General features: G+C 40.9%; 1 protein-coding gene across 3 annotated transcripts in view; it reads left to right on the forward strand.

Annotated features, from left to right (window-relative positions):
* The first annotated feature begins 2,233 nt into the window (after positions 1-2,233).
* LOC111963909 (SLIT-ROBO Rho GTPase-activating protein 3) overlaps positions 2,234-13,638 on the forward strand; it is a 70,348-nt gene continuing 58,943 nt past the window's right edge. For all 3 annotated transcript variants that reach the window (XM_023987482.2, XM_023987492.2, XM_023987500.1), the window contains exon 1: positions 2,234-2,720. In XM_023987482.2, the coding sequence (XP_023843250.1) occupies positions 2,654-2,720 (67 nt within the window). In that variant the 5' untranslated portion in view covers positions 2,234-2,653. The remainder of the gene's footprint in view (positions 2,721-13,638) is intronic.

Consider the following 13,638-nt stretch of genomic DNA (forward strand, 5'->3'; position numbering starts at 1 on the left):
AAAGTAAAGATARCTTAATAGAAAATGACTCAAGTAAAAGTGAAAGTCACCRAGTAAAATACTACTTGAGTAAAAGTCCAAAGGTATTTTGTTTTAAACATACTTAATTATCAAAAGTAAATGGAATTGCTAATGTGTACTTAAGTAWCAAAAGTGAAAGTAAAAGTATAAATCATTTAAACTTCCTTATATTAAGCAAACCAGACCGTCCAATTTTTWAAATATTTTTTTATTGATGGATAGCCAGGGGGACACTCCAACACTGAGACATAATTTACAAACGGAGCATTTATGTTTAGTGAGTCTGCCAGATCAAAGGCAGTAGGGATGACCAGGGATGTTCTCTTGATAAGTGTTTGAATTGGTTAAAAAGCTACTTTTGGGTGTCAGGGAAAATGTATGGAGTAAAAAGTACATTATTTTKTTTTGGAAWGTAGGGAAGTAAAAGTAAAAGTTGCTAAAAATACAAATAGTAAAGAAAAGTACAGATACCCCCCCAAAAAACAACTTAAGTAGTAAATGAAAGTATTTTTTCTTAAGTACTTTACGTCACTGGTCTTATAACACTTATTACAGTAGAGGTTGACCAGCATTGCTCCCAAAGAGGCCCATGAATTAATGAATTACTCAGAATGTGTCCCAAATGGCACCCGAATCCCAATAGTGCACTATGTTTGAGTCCTATGGGTCTTGGTTAAAGGTACTGTAGTGCACAAAATACAGAATAGGTTGCCTTTTGGATGCAGCCACTGAATGGGAAATGGACAATGGATCCTTGTTGGGCCTCAAGAACAGCGATGATGCTATCGTTTCCCAGGCTCCTTCACTGCAATGCCTTTGGGATCAGAGTCGAGTTAGAAGAGTTTGGGGGTTCCCCCGGTTTGGAAAAGAGAAGATTCTCCTTCAAGAGTCACAAAAAGGGTATTTGCAAATGCATGGTGATACATCTTGCATCTTGGCTAAGTTCAAAGTCCGGTTGATGGCTGCCACAGGCCAATATCTGGTTCCAAGTGTCTGAAAGAATGCTCTTCTAAAAATACCACTCTGGAACCATATGAGTTCATACAGTATACAGTGCCACTGTCAACGTAGCATTCTGATCCTTTCTTTTGCTGTGAAACCCTTCAGTGCATTACTGTTTYTTTTGGATGATATTAAAAATAAGACTTAAAAAAATAAATATATATTGTTATTTAGCAGACACTCTTATCCAGAGCGACTTACAGGAGCAATTAGGGTTAAGTGTTTTGCTTAAGGGCACATCTTCTGTGTTTCTAACCAGCAACCTTTCAGTTACTGGCCCAACGCTCTAACCGCTAGGCTACCTGCTGCCTACTGTGAATACCTTTACCTGGAGTAAGATATTATATCATGCAGGAATACAATTCTAGCAAACTCCACATATTATCAGTAGACACAACCTTCAGACAATACAAATATGTTGTGTACATGTCTGTACACATGTGTACATGTCTGTACACATGTATCCACATTTGATCCTGTGCACGAGGTTTTGACAATCAGCAACGGTCAAAAAAAGAACACCTCATGACACAGAATTGGGAAAGTGCAAAGTAATTTTGCTTTACTGGTAAATCTAATCTTCAAACTCTGTCTTTACAATAAAGGCTACGAAGAAATGTGAGTCATTCAGCCACAATGACTCTCCCTGAAGGCTCATGCTTGGGTTGCTGAATAATACCTTCCAGCAGAGAGACAAGAAAAACCTTTAATCTTTCCATTTAGTCATAGCAATAATAATAACATTCATTCTGTGTCATTGACAATGTTTGTTATGTTATGACTGCCAAGGCTGTTGAATTATGAAACATACAGATATTATCCAACATTAAAACAATGTTGATATTATAATTAGCCTACAACAGTATAGCTCTCTCTTCTGTTATGAGGGTTGTATTCAGAGGGCTGCATTGAGGTCGGTAAAGCAGCCTGCAAATGTAGGTATTTTATGCCATCATTTCCAGGTCACCAGTGTCTGTGCTAACGATGATGTGCCTCTTTCAAWCTCATCATTTAAAAATCTGTCACCATATATCAGCAACACTTCTAAATTGCTTTGTCACCACGTGCATAACCGCTGTACCGTAATGACCCTTTGCATGTGTGTAAGTGTGGGAGTGTGTGTGGGAGGGGAGGGGTGTGTGGGAGTGTGTGTGGGAGGGGAGGGGTGTGTGGGAGGAGTCTGAGATCACTTTTGCATCCAACTCTTGCTGCAGCAGACAGAGACCTCGCAAGAAAAGGGGTGGCTGGAAAGGCGTATGGAAAATTGCACGATGCTATTCTTGCTCATGCACCCCACTGAAAGGCAGTGTTTATACTGAAACATATAATTTACCAAATGTAGTAAATGCGGATTCTTCATATTTTGTTGTTGTTGGGACATTCAAATATGTTATGTTGAGGAAAGAGGGGAGTTGTCCAGATCTGTTTTGCACTTTTAACCAGTTCAACGTCGCCTTGATCGCTGTGCAACCTCAAGTGCATTTTGAGACCCTGGAAATCTCTGGAACGCATGTAGCCCTCCCTGCTTCACGCATTTGACGGTTTTTGCCGAAGATATTTGTAGGCTAGGATACTTTGTGGTGTCGCGAGGCGAGGTGTATAGGTTTCCGTCATCTATTCCTAAAGAATCATGTCATCTCATACGAGAGTCAAGAAGGACAAGGAGATTATTGGGGATTACGAGACTCAAGTGAAAGGTTGGTATTTCCTAATCTAATTGCTTGTGTTTTGATGGTCTTCATTCAAAATGCTTTAAAATCGACCTAGACCCATGAAAAATTGCAAAGCTCTCATTTAAAACCCCAAAAGTAGGCTACGATTATGTCAGATCGTGATATGCATGTTCAAATACTTTTTTACCTGAACAAAGTATTATATTGCCTGCAAAAAAAGGGAATTAAGAATTTTCTATGCACTGCAAAAATGAACATGGACCAGAATGACGTGCTCTCTACTATTTATTGTTTCTGCTGTGAGGAATCACCATATTCAGAGAATTATTTAGATTTATTTCCAGATATTCGTTTTTAAACAACTCAAAAAACAGTAACAGTATGCAAATCTGGGAGCSAAATGAACGGCTCTTTATGTGATTCACCAAAAAGATCCGTTCAAAAAGATCCGTTCTTTCGCGAACGACCCATCGCTAGAGTAGACACTTGCATAACTTGCAATTCGAGAGTGAARGACATTGATGGCATCAACAGCATGTTTTTAGTTTATCTTGAACAGAAGCATTTCTTATGCGAATATTTTGGGCCGTTTTTTGTGAATATACATGGTCAGGAGGTCCCAGTAGCCAGATAAACATACATTTCCAACAGATAACTCTTATTCAACATAATTTGGTTAAAATCTCCGCACAATGCACTTTACGTGAGTAGGTCTACTAATGTATGGATACGATACTTCAGACATTCCGACAGAATAGTGAAAATGCATAACACCACATTATGCAGCATTAACATGTTAAACAATATGTGGCGAAAGTTATTCTTATCCTTAACAAGGGAAAGATTATAACGTGTGTGAGAGAGAGGTTAAGGACAGCAGCACGGCTCATTCAGATAGCTAGTCTCTCAAACCAAGGCCAGGTTGTCTTCATTTTAGAGAATGTGATACATTGAGATTAATTTTTCACTAACTGGTATTTTGACCAATCAGACCAGGTCGATAGGAGCCGTTGTGATTGCTGCGTTCATAACCAAGCTGGACGGTGGTAATTACCAGCTGTGACGTCGTAAATACCAGTTGGATGCATTCAAGTGCTTTGAACTCGTTGAGAAACGCCAATTGACAACAAGCCCTGTCAACCATAAACTAAAAGTACAGCTGTGATGCTTATAAACAAATGAAGGTGTTCAAAAACCATATTTGTAGATTGCTTTTTATAAATAWTMTTTTACATTTAACTGCCAAAAACGCTGCAATCGAGGTCATTTCCTAWGTAGGTGACGTCAGAGGTCAGCATGTGGGAGAAGAAGAAGCTCGGATGATAGATGAGCTTCCCACTAGTAATTACGAGTTGGAGGGGCGTTGAAGTGGAATTTTCCCAGTTGTATGTGGTAAATATCACCTTCCCACTTAGTTATGAAGACAGCATTAGTGTCTCAGAGACTAAAGGTCATGACCTCTGACCTGATCACAGTCTGCTCTGACCAATGCGGCGGATCATTATGATGATGCATCACCACCTTTTCACTTTAGGGTCATTTCAGTAGGATAATTCCTCTAATAATGATGTTGTTCCATATGATTTCAATCACTTTCTGACTGCACCCCTTTTGATTTAATCAAAACCTTCTATACCTGTTGGCSCAAGGTAGAAATGATCAGAAAGGGACTTTTTGGACCTGAATGCCAAAACATTCAGGAGATAGAGATGCTCTTTATTTAAAGTTTATAAACAGGGTTATCAAAATATTCTCAAATTTCTTGGGATTTTTTAGAAAATAATTTTTTGGGTCATTTTTTTAACRGTTAACGTCAATTATCTAAAAAAATGTTTGTGTTGTGCCCGTCATCGGTTGAGACACAGCATGCTCTAGAATACAGGGTGGGTGTCATTTCAATCATATAAATATAATTCATAGAATGGACCTCTCTTCAGACAACTGCGTTTTAGCTGGTACACCATTTAAATAGAAATTGAATTGAACATTTAATTTCCAATTACTATCAGAAACATGGCCACTGGTCCATCCACTGTCAAATGTCTATTGTATTACCTAAACTGTACAAAAATATAAATGCAACATGTAAAGTGTTGGTCCCATGTTTCATGAGCTGATATAAAAGATCACTGAAAGTTTCTATAAGCACAAAAAGCTTATTTCTCTCAAATTTTGTGCACAAATTTGTTTACATCCCTGTTAGTGAGCATTTCCCCTTTGCCAAGATAATCCATCCACCTGACAGGTGTGGTATATCAGGAAGCTGATTCAACAGAATGATCATTACACAGGTGCACCTTGTGCTGGGGACAATACAAGGCCACTCCAAAATGTGCAGTTTTGTCACACAGCACAATGCTATAGATGTCTCAAGTTTTGAAGGAGCATGCAATTGGCATGCTGACTGCAGGAATGTCCACTCGAGCTTTTGCCAGAGAATTYGATGTTAATTTCTCTACCATAAGCTGCCTCCAACATGGGTTTTAGAGAATTTGGCAGTATGTCCAACCGGACTCACAACCACAGACCACATTTATAGGGTTGTATGGGCAAGCGGTTTGTTGATGTCAATGTTGCGAACAGAGTGCCCCATGGTGGCGGTGGGGTTATGGTATTGGCAGGCATAAGCTATGGACAACAAACCAATTCTATTTTATTGGTGGCAGTTTGAATGCACAGCCATACCGTGACAAGATCCTGAGGCCCATCGTCATGCCATTCATCCGCTGCCATCACCTCATGTTTCAGCATGATAATACACGGCCCCATGTTGGAAGGATCTGTACACAATTCCTGGAAGCTGAAAATGTCCCAGTTCTTCCATCGCCTGCATACTCCAGACATGTCACCTATTGAGCATGTTTGGGATGCTCTGGATCAACATGTATGACAGCGTGTTCCAGTTCCCGCCAATATCCAACAACTTTTGCACAGCCATTGAAGAGGATTGGGGCAACATTCCACAGGCCACAATCACAACAACAACCAGATCAACCAGATCAACTCTATGCGAAGGAGATGTGTTGCACTGTATGAGGCAAATGGTGGTCACAGCAGATACTGACCGATTTTCTGATCCACTCCCCTACCTTTTAAAAAGAAAAACAGTATCTGTGACCAACAGATGCATATCAGTATCAACAGTCWTGTGAAATCCATAGATTAGGGCCTAATTTATTTATTTCAATTGACTGATTTCCTTATATGCACTGTAATTCAGTAAAATCTTTGAAATTGTTGTATGTTGCTTTTTATACATTTGTTCAGTATATTTCAATACCTTTCTTATGGAGGATTGACAGTTTAATTTATAACAATGGATTTTCCCACTTAAAGATGCACTATGCAGAAATCCCTCCACCATTTCCTGGTTGCTGAAGTTCGAATAGTCAGTATATGTAACAAAACAAGCAAGTATAGTGTAGAGCAGGGGTGTCAAACTCATTCCAAGGAGGGCCTAGTGTCTGCAGGTTTTTGGTTTTTCCTTTCAATAAAGCCCTAGACAACCAGGTGTGGGGAGTTCCTAACTAATTAGTGATGTTAATTCATCAATCAAGTACAAGGGAGGAGCGAAAACCCGCAGACACTCGCCCCCCGTGGAATGAGTTTGACACCTGTGGTGTAGAGCCTTCAAACTCTACGTTGGACCTCGAAGCCAGTTCCATTGCATTTTTTCATTGTTTCCCTGTAATCAGGGACTGATTTAGACCTGAGACACCAGGTGTGTGCAATTAATTATCAGGTAGAACAGAAAACCAGCAGGCTCTGGACCGCATAGGGTAAGAGTTCAATATCCCTGGTGTAGAGAATCATTGTACCATCTAAACTGCTGTGAAATATCTTTTCCACAACTCAAAATATTGTATTTTCAATTGTTTGAAGCTGGTGTACAAAACCGAAAGTAAAAGATGCAAAAACTACATTTAATAAACGGGAAGCATAAAATTTGCGGAAATAGAATAGATCTACTGCTTCTCAGACTTGCTTTCAATGAGACTGACAAATCTATAACTCACATTTCCATGTAAGTTACATATTGCAGCTTTAAGTCAACATTCTGTGATGTGTGGAACCCCAACCATCTTTGTGGTACCATTTGAAAGTAGACATTTTTAATTGTATTCACATGTTAATACATCTTTTAGCAAAAACATGATACCCACCCTGTATTCAAGAGTATGCTGTGTCTCAACCGATGGTGGGCACAAGACAAACACCTCAGATTATGTAAAATAGGGTCTTTTCTACAATATATATGATCATGAAAAACATCTGAGTTTAGGTTTTTAGATAATTGACTTTAAACAAACAAAAAATAAAAATTTGTGTTAAACTTTTTTTCTCATTTGACAACCCAGTTTGTAAGTTTTAAATAATGTGAAAGSTTAACTGTTTCTATTTTCCAGTGATGAAGACAGGTCTCATGAAGGGGTAAGGTATGCAACATGAGTCAATCTTGAGCACCTCTATCTCCTGAATATTTTGGCGTTTAGGTCCAAAAAGTCACTTTCTGACCACTTCTACCATGGGCAAACATATATGGAAAGTATGTTCAAATCACAAGGGGTAGAGTCAGAAAGTGATTGAAGTCATATGGAACGACCCAATGTCCATCTTTTCAAATGTTATTTGTCACATGCGCTGAATACAACAGGTGTAGTAGACCTTACAGTAAAATGCTCACTTACAAGACCTTAACCAACAATGAGTGTTAAGTAAAAAATTGAGAATAAAAGTAACAAATAATTAAACGGCAGCAGTAAAATAACAATAGCGAGGCTATATGCAGGTGGTACAGAGTCAATGTGCGGGGGCACCGGAGAGTCGAGGTAATTGAGGTAATATGTACATGTAGGTAGAGTTATTAAGGTGAGTATGCATAGATAATAACAGAGTAGCAGCAGCATAAAAGAGGGGTCTGGGTAGCCCTTTGATTAGCTGTTAAGGAGTCTTATGGCTTTGGGATAGAAGCTGTTAAGAAGCCTTTTGGACCTAGACTTGGCTCTCCGGTACCACATGCCATGTGGTAGCATAGAGAACAGTCTATGACTAGGGTGGCTGGAGTCTTTGACCATTTTTAGGGCCTTGCTCTGACACCGCCTGGTATAGAGGTCCTGGATGGCAGGAAGCTTGGCCCAAGTGATGTACTGGGCCGTACGCACTACCCTCTGTAGTAGAGGTCGACCAATTATGATTTTTCAATGCCGATACCGATTATTGGAGGACCAAAAAAAGCCGATACCGATTAATCAGCCGATTTAAAAAAATAAATAATAATAATAATAATATTTTTTTATTTTATATATATATACACACATTTTATAAATGTATTTATTTATTTATTTGTAATAATGACAATTACAACAATACTGAATGAACACTTTTATTTGAACTTAATATAATACATCAATCAAATCAATTTAGCCTCAAATAAATAATGAAACATGTTCAATTTGGTTTAAATAATGCAAAAAACAAAGTGTTGGAGAAGAAAGTAAAAGTGCAATATGTGCCATGTAAAAAAGCTAACGTTTAACTTCCTTGCTCAGAACATATGAAAGCTGGTGGTTCCTTTTAACATGAGTCTTCAATATTCCCAGGTAAGAAGTTTTAGGTTGTAGTTATTATAGGAATTATAGGACTATTTCTCTCTATACCATTTGTATTTCATATACCTTTGACTATTGGATGTTCTTATAGGCACTATAGTATTGCCAGTGTAACAGTATAGCTTCCGTCCCTCTCCTCGCCCCTACCTGGGCTCAAACCAGGAACACATCCAAAACAGCCACCCTCGAAGCATCGTTACCCATAGCTTCACAAAAGCCGCGGCCCTTGCAGAGCAAGGGGAACAACTACTCCAAGTGTCAGAGCGAGTGATGTTTGAAACGCTATTAGCGCGCACAACACTAACTAGCTAGCCATTTCACATCGGTTACACCAGCCTAATCTCGGGAGTTGATAGGCTTGAAGTCATAAACAGCGCAATGCTTGAAGCAATGCGAAGAGCTGCTGGCAAACGCACGAAAGTGCTGTTTGAATGAATACTTACGAGCCTGCTGCTGCCTACCATCGCTCAGTCAGACTGCTCTATCAAATATCAAATCATAGACTTAATTATAACATAATAATAACACAGAAATACGAGCCTTAGGTCATTAATATGGTCAAATCCGGAAACTATCATTTCGTAAATAAAACGTTTATTCTTTCGGTGAAATACGGAACCGTTCCGTATTTTATCTAACGGGTGGCATCCATYAGTCTAAATATTCCTGTTACATTGCACAACCTTCAATGTTATGTCATAAAATTCTGGCAAATTAGTTCGCAACGAGCCAGGTGGCCCAAACGGTTGCATATACCCTGACTCTGCGTACAATGAACGCAAGAGAAGTGACACAATTTCCCTAGTTTAATATTGCCTGCTAACATGAATTTCTTTTAACTAAATATGCAGGTTTAAAAATATATACTTCTGTGTATTGATTTTAAGGAAGGCATTGATGTTTATGGTTGGGTACATTCGTGCAACGATTGTCCTTTTTTTGCAAATGCGCTTTTGTTAAATCATCCCCCGTTTGGCGAAGTTGGCTGTCTTTGTTAGGAAGAAATAGTCTTCACAGTTCGCAACGAGCCAGGCGGCCCAAACTGCTGCATGAACCCTGACTCTGTTGCACAGAACGCAAGAGAAGTGACATAATTTCCCTAGTTAAAATAAATTCATGTTAGCAGGCAATATTAACTAAATATGCAGGTTTCAAAATATATACTTGTGTATTGATTTTAAGAAAGGCATTTTAGTAGGAATCATTGTAGGCTATGATTCAATGATAAATTAACAGGCACCGCATCAATTATATGCAACGCAGGACAAGCTAGATAAACTAGTAATATCATCAACCATGTGTAGTTAACTAGTGATTATGTTAATATTGATTGTTTTTTATAAGTTTAATGCTAGCTAGCTCCTTACCTTGGCTCCTTGCTGCACTCGCATAACAGGTAGTCAGCCTGCTTCGCAGTCTCCTCGTGGAGTGCAATGTAATCGGCCATGATCGGTGTCCAAAAATGCCGATCACCGATTGTTATGAAAACTTGAAATCGGCCCTAATTAATCAGCCATTCCGATGAATCGGTCGACCTCTACTCTGTAGTGCCTTATGGTCGGAGGCCGAGCAGTTGCCATACCAGGCAGTGATGCAACCAGTCAGGATGCTCTCGATGGTGCAGCTGTAGAAACATTTGAGGATCAGAGGACCCATGCCAAATCTTTTCAGTCTCCTGAGTGGGAATAGGCTTTGTCGTGCCCTCTTCACGACTGTCTTAGTGTGTTTGGACCATGTTAGTTTGTTGGTGATGTGGACACCAAGGAACTTGAAGCTCTCAACCTGCTCCACTACAGCCCCGTAGATTCGAACGGGGGCGTGCTCGGTCCTCCTTTTCCTGTAGTCCACAATCATCTCCTTTGTCTTGATCACGTTGAGGGAGAAGTGGTTGTCCTGGCACCACACGGCCATGTTTCTGACCTCCTCCCTAAAGGCTGTCTCGTTGTTGGTTATCAGGCCTACCACTGTTGTGTCATCGGCAAACTTGATGATGGTGTTGGAGTCGTGCTTGGCCGTGCAGTCATGAGTGAACAGGAAGTACAGGAGGGGACTGAGCACGCACCCCTGAGGGGCTCCAGTGTTGAGGATCAGCGTGGCGGGTGTGTTGTTACCTACCCTCACCACCTGGGGGTGGCCGTCAGGAAGTCCAGGATCCAGTTGCAGAGGGAGGTGTTTTGTCCCAAGATCCTTAGTTTAGTGATGAGCTTTGAGGGCACTATGGTGTTGAACGCTGAGCTGTAGTCAATGAACAGCATTCTCACATAGGTGTTCCTTTTGTCCAGGTGGGAAAGGGCCATGTGGAGTGCAGTAGAGATTGCATCATCTGTGGATATGTTGGGGTGGTATGCAAATTGGAYTGGGTCTAGGGTTTCTGGTTAAGGTGTTGATGTGAGCCATGACCAGCCTTTCAACCAAAGAATTAAGAAAATTATGATATTCAAAAGGAAAATCTACATTTAGGCAGGTTAGCTTAGTGTTCTTGGGCACAGGGACTATGGTGGTATTACAGACTCGGACAGGGAGAGGTTGAAAATGTCAGTGAAGACACTTGCCAGTTGGTCAGCGCATGCTCGTAGTACACGTCCTGGTAAACCATCTGGTCCTGCGGTCTTGTGAATGTTGACCTGTTTAAAGGTCTTACTCACATCGGCTGCAGAGAGAGTGATCACACAGTCATCCGGAACAGCTGATGCTCTCATGCATGTTTCAGTGTTACTTGCCTCGAAGCGATGAGAAGAGAGCTTTCGACGAGATGTCTTGAGGAGACAGTGAAAGAACCAGGGATGTCCTTTTTAATCAATAACGTTCTATAATGTTTGGCCCCGGAGTAAGTTTATTTTACATCATCTTCTTTAATTTTCAGACTCATAAATAAAAATGTGTTAGTGCTGGAACTATAGAGGGTCTGACTGGGGAATCTCTCTCTCTCTCCCGGCAAACAGTTCAGAAACGCCATAAATAATGTATGTTGTCAGCATGAATTATGGAACCATGAAATGGTTTTAGTGTCTCTCTGCTGATGCTAAATACAGTATGTGAATGCATCCCAAATGGCACTCTATGCCCTACATAATGCACTACTTTAGGGTGCCATTTGGGACGCAACCTGTGACTGTAGAAGATGGGACCACCAAAACTCATGGAGGAGATTGAGAGAGAACTAGTAAGGGAGGAGTGTGTATGTACAGTAACCGTATCAGAACCGACAGACGTACAGCGTGGAACGCATCCTGCAGCCTGGGTTTAGGTGCCTAATTTGAGACACTCTGTTTTTCAGCTAACTCCATTTTGAACTCGATTTCCAACAGTCTGACTGACTGAGCCAGCCCTCATACCCCCTTCATTCCTATAATCTGTCTTAAATCAACCCAGCAGAGTTGAATATATTGTAGCTGGTTGTAGATCTTTCTCCTGCTCTCCGCTAAAACCGATGGCTTCTCCAAGTTGACACATTAAGAGGATGAAGGTACAGTACATCCTCTTGATCACGTACCTGCCAATTAGCATACACTTTTACCCATAGCCACTTACATTATAGTGAGTGCATACATGTTTAGTAAGTGTATGTGATCCCTGCAATAATTGAACTTACAACCTTGGCATTGCTATAGCCATGCTCTTACCAACCAAGCCGCACAGGCCCACATATAGAATCCTCTACCCTCCAACCTGTTTGTAGAAGAATAGAAAAGGCAGGCAATATAGCCCTCAAGACAAGTGGCTGATGAATTCCACAACTAAATAGTCTGATACATGCCACAATGGAGCCCCTCTGTTAGACATGTTTCTAACAAACAACATCCCACACACTTTTTGTCAGTCAATCTACCTTGTACTGAAGTAAGAAATCCAGTGATCTTTGCTCACAACTAAAAGGTAAGATGCTGTGTCAAGCAGATGCCAGACACGTGTATTATCCTACTTGGATTGAAATATTGTAACTCATTTTAGACTGTGCTTGCAGCAAAGAGCAAACACTGAAACCCTTTTATCCCCCCTGGAGCAGGGTGTGACCATAGTGCATCATGAAGAAACGAAGCTGCTCTCACTGCTTTTTAATGAGAAATGGATCTACACACTGCAGCATGTTGCTGTAGTCTGCTGAAGTCTTGGTTGGCTCTTTGTGTGTGTGTGCATGCATGTGTGTCTATGCCTGCGTTCATACATGTCTGTGTACGTGCATGTGAGTGCGTGTGTATTCACGGCAGTGTGTGTGCGATAGGGCCATCACAGCTGAGAGGACGTCTCAGTTTCAGGAAAAGCTTTTAAGCTGACAGCTTAAGCTCGTTTGCAAGGCTGTCTGGGATCAGTTCAGTTGGGAGTTATAAGGGCTATACTCTGGCATCGGGGTCTAATAGTGCTGAGTAGGTAGCTGACTAAACAACATTTACTGTAGTGCAGTCAGCCAGCAGCCCTTTATTGCTGTCTATTTCCAGGCCTGCAGCAGATTTCTGGACATAGATTCTTTCTTGGTTGCCTGGTCTCAGATCTGTTTGTGCCGTCTTGCCAACTCCTTCGGTCATTGTCACGGCTCCAACATGGACCGTATGAGTTGGAGAGACAGATCTGGAACCAGGCTACTTTCTTGGGAGAATTTGACTTGAACATACCATAGGGTGGCGCACAATTGGRCCGGCGTCGTCCGGGTTAGGGGAGGGTTTGGCCGAGGTAGACCGTCATTCTAAATAAGAATTTGTTCTTAACCGACTTAACCGACTAGTTAAATAAAGGTTGTGGTGGGGAGTCGACTCCAAAATAATCGATTCCTCGACTCCTTGCCTGTCGACTCCCATTTCTGGGTGTCAAGCTTCAGTATTTTTGCAATTGAGAAAACTAGTTGCCTTAGGCTACTTCCCGAGAATACTAACTCTCGCAACTTTTACAGCAAAGAAAGAGAGAGCTAGCGAGGGGAGGGGAGGGGCACAGCCAGGCATCGGTAGGCATGTTGGCTACCAGGCAGACAGTCAGAACCGTGCATCGGTAATCAAAAGATGTATAGGCTATTGCAYTGCTGTATCTCTCAATTTCTTGGCTTGCAATGTTTCGCGCAAGTTCACTAAAGTACGGGCTATCAATTAAGTTTTTGGAAATGGCAAAGTTCCCTTTATCATCCATAAACGCATGTTAAATYCAAATGCAGTTCAGCAGCTCAAATCAGCAGGATGGGGGCATTGTTATTAGGAGGGACATCTACCGTGGATCGCTAAAATGATGATTATGATCACACTTCATCAATTTAAATATTAATGGGGACACCTATACATTTGGCAGCCAAGCTCGAGTTGTCAGTGTATAGCCTATAATTATCATTTAGACATGACTGTGAGTGCGCG

The sequence above is a fragment of the Salvelinus sp. IW2-2015 genome, linkage group LG1 (assembly GCF_002910315.2).
Source record: "Salvelinus sp. IW2-2015 linkage group LG1, ASM291031v2, whole genome shotgun sequence".
NCBI lineage: Eukaryota > Metazoa > Chordata > Actinopteri > Salmoniformes > Salmonidae > Salvelinus > Salvelinus sp. IW2-2015.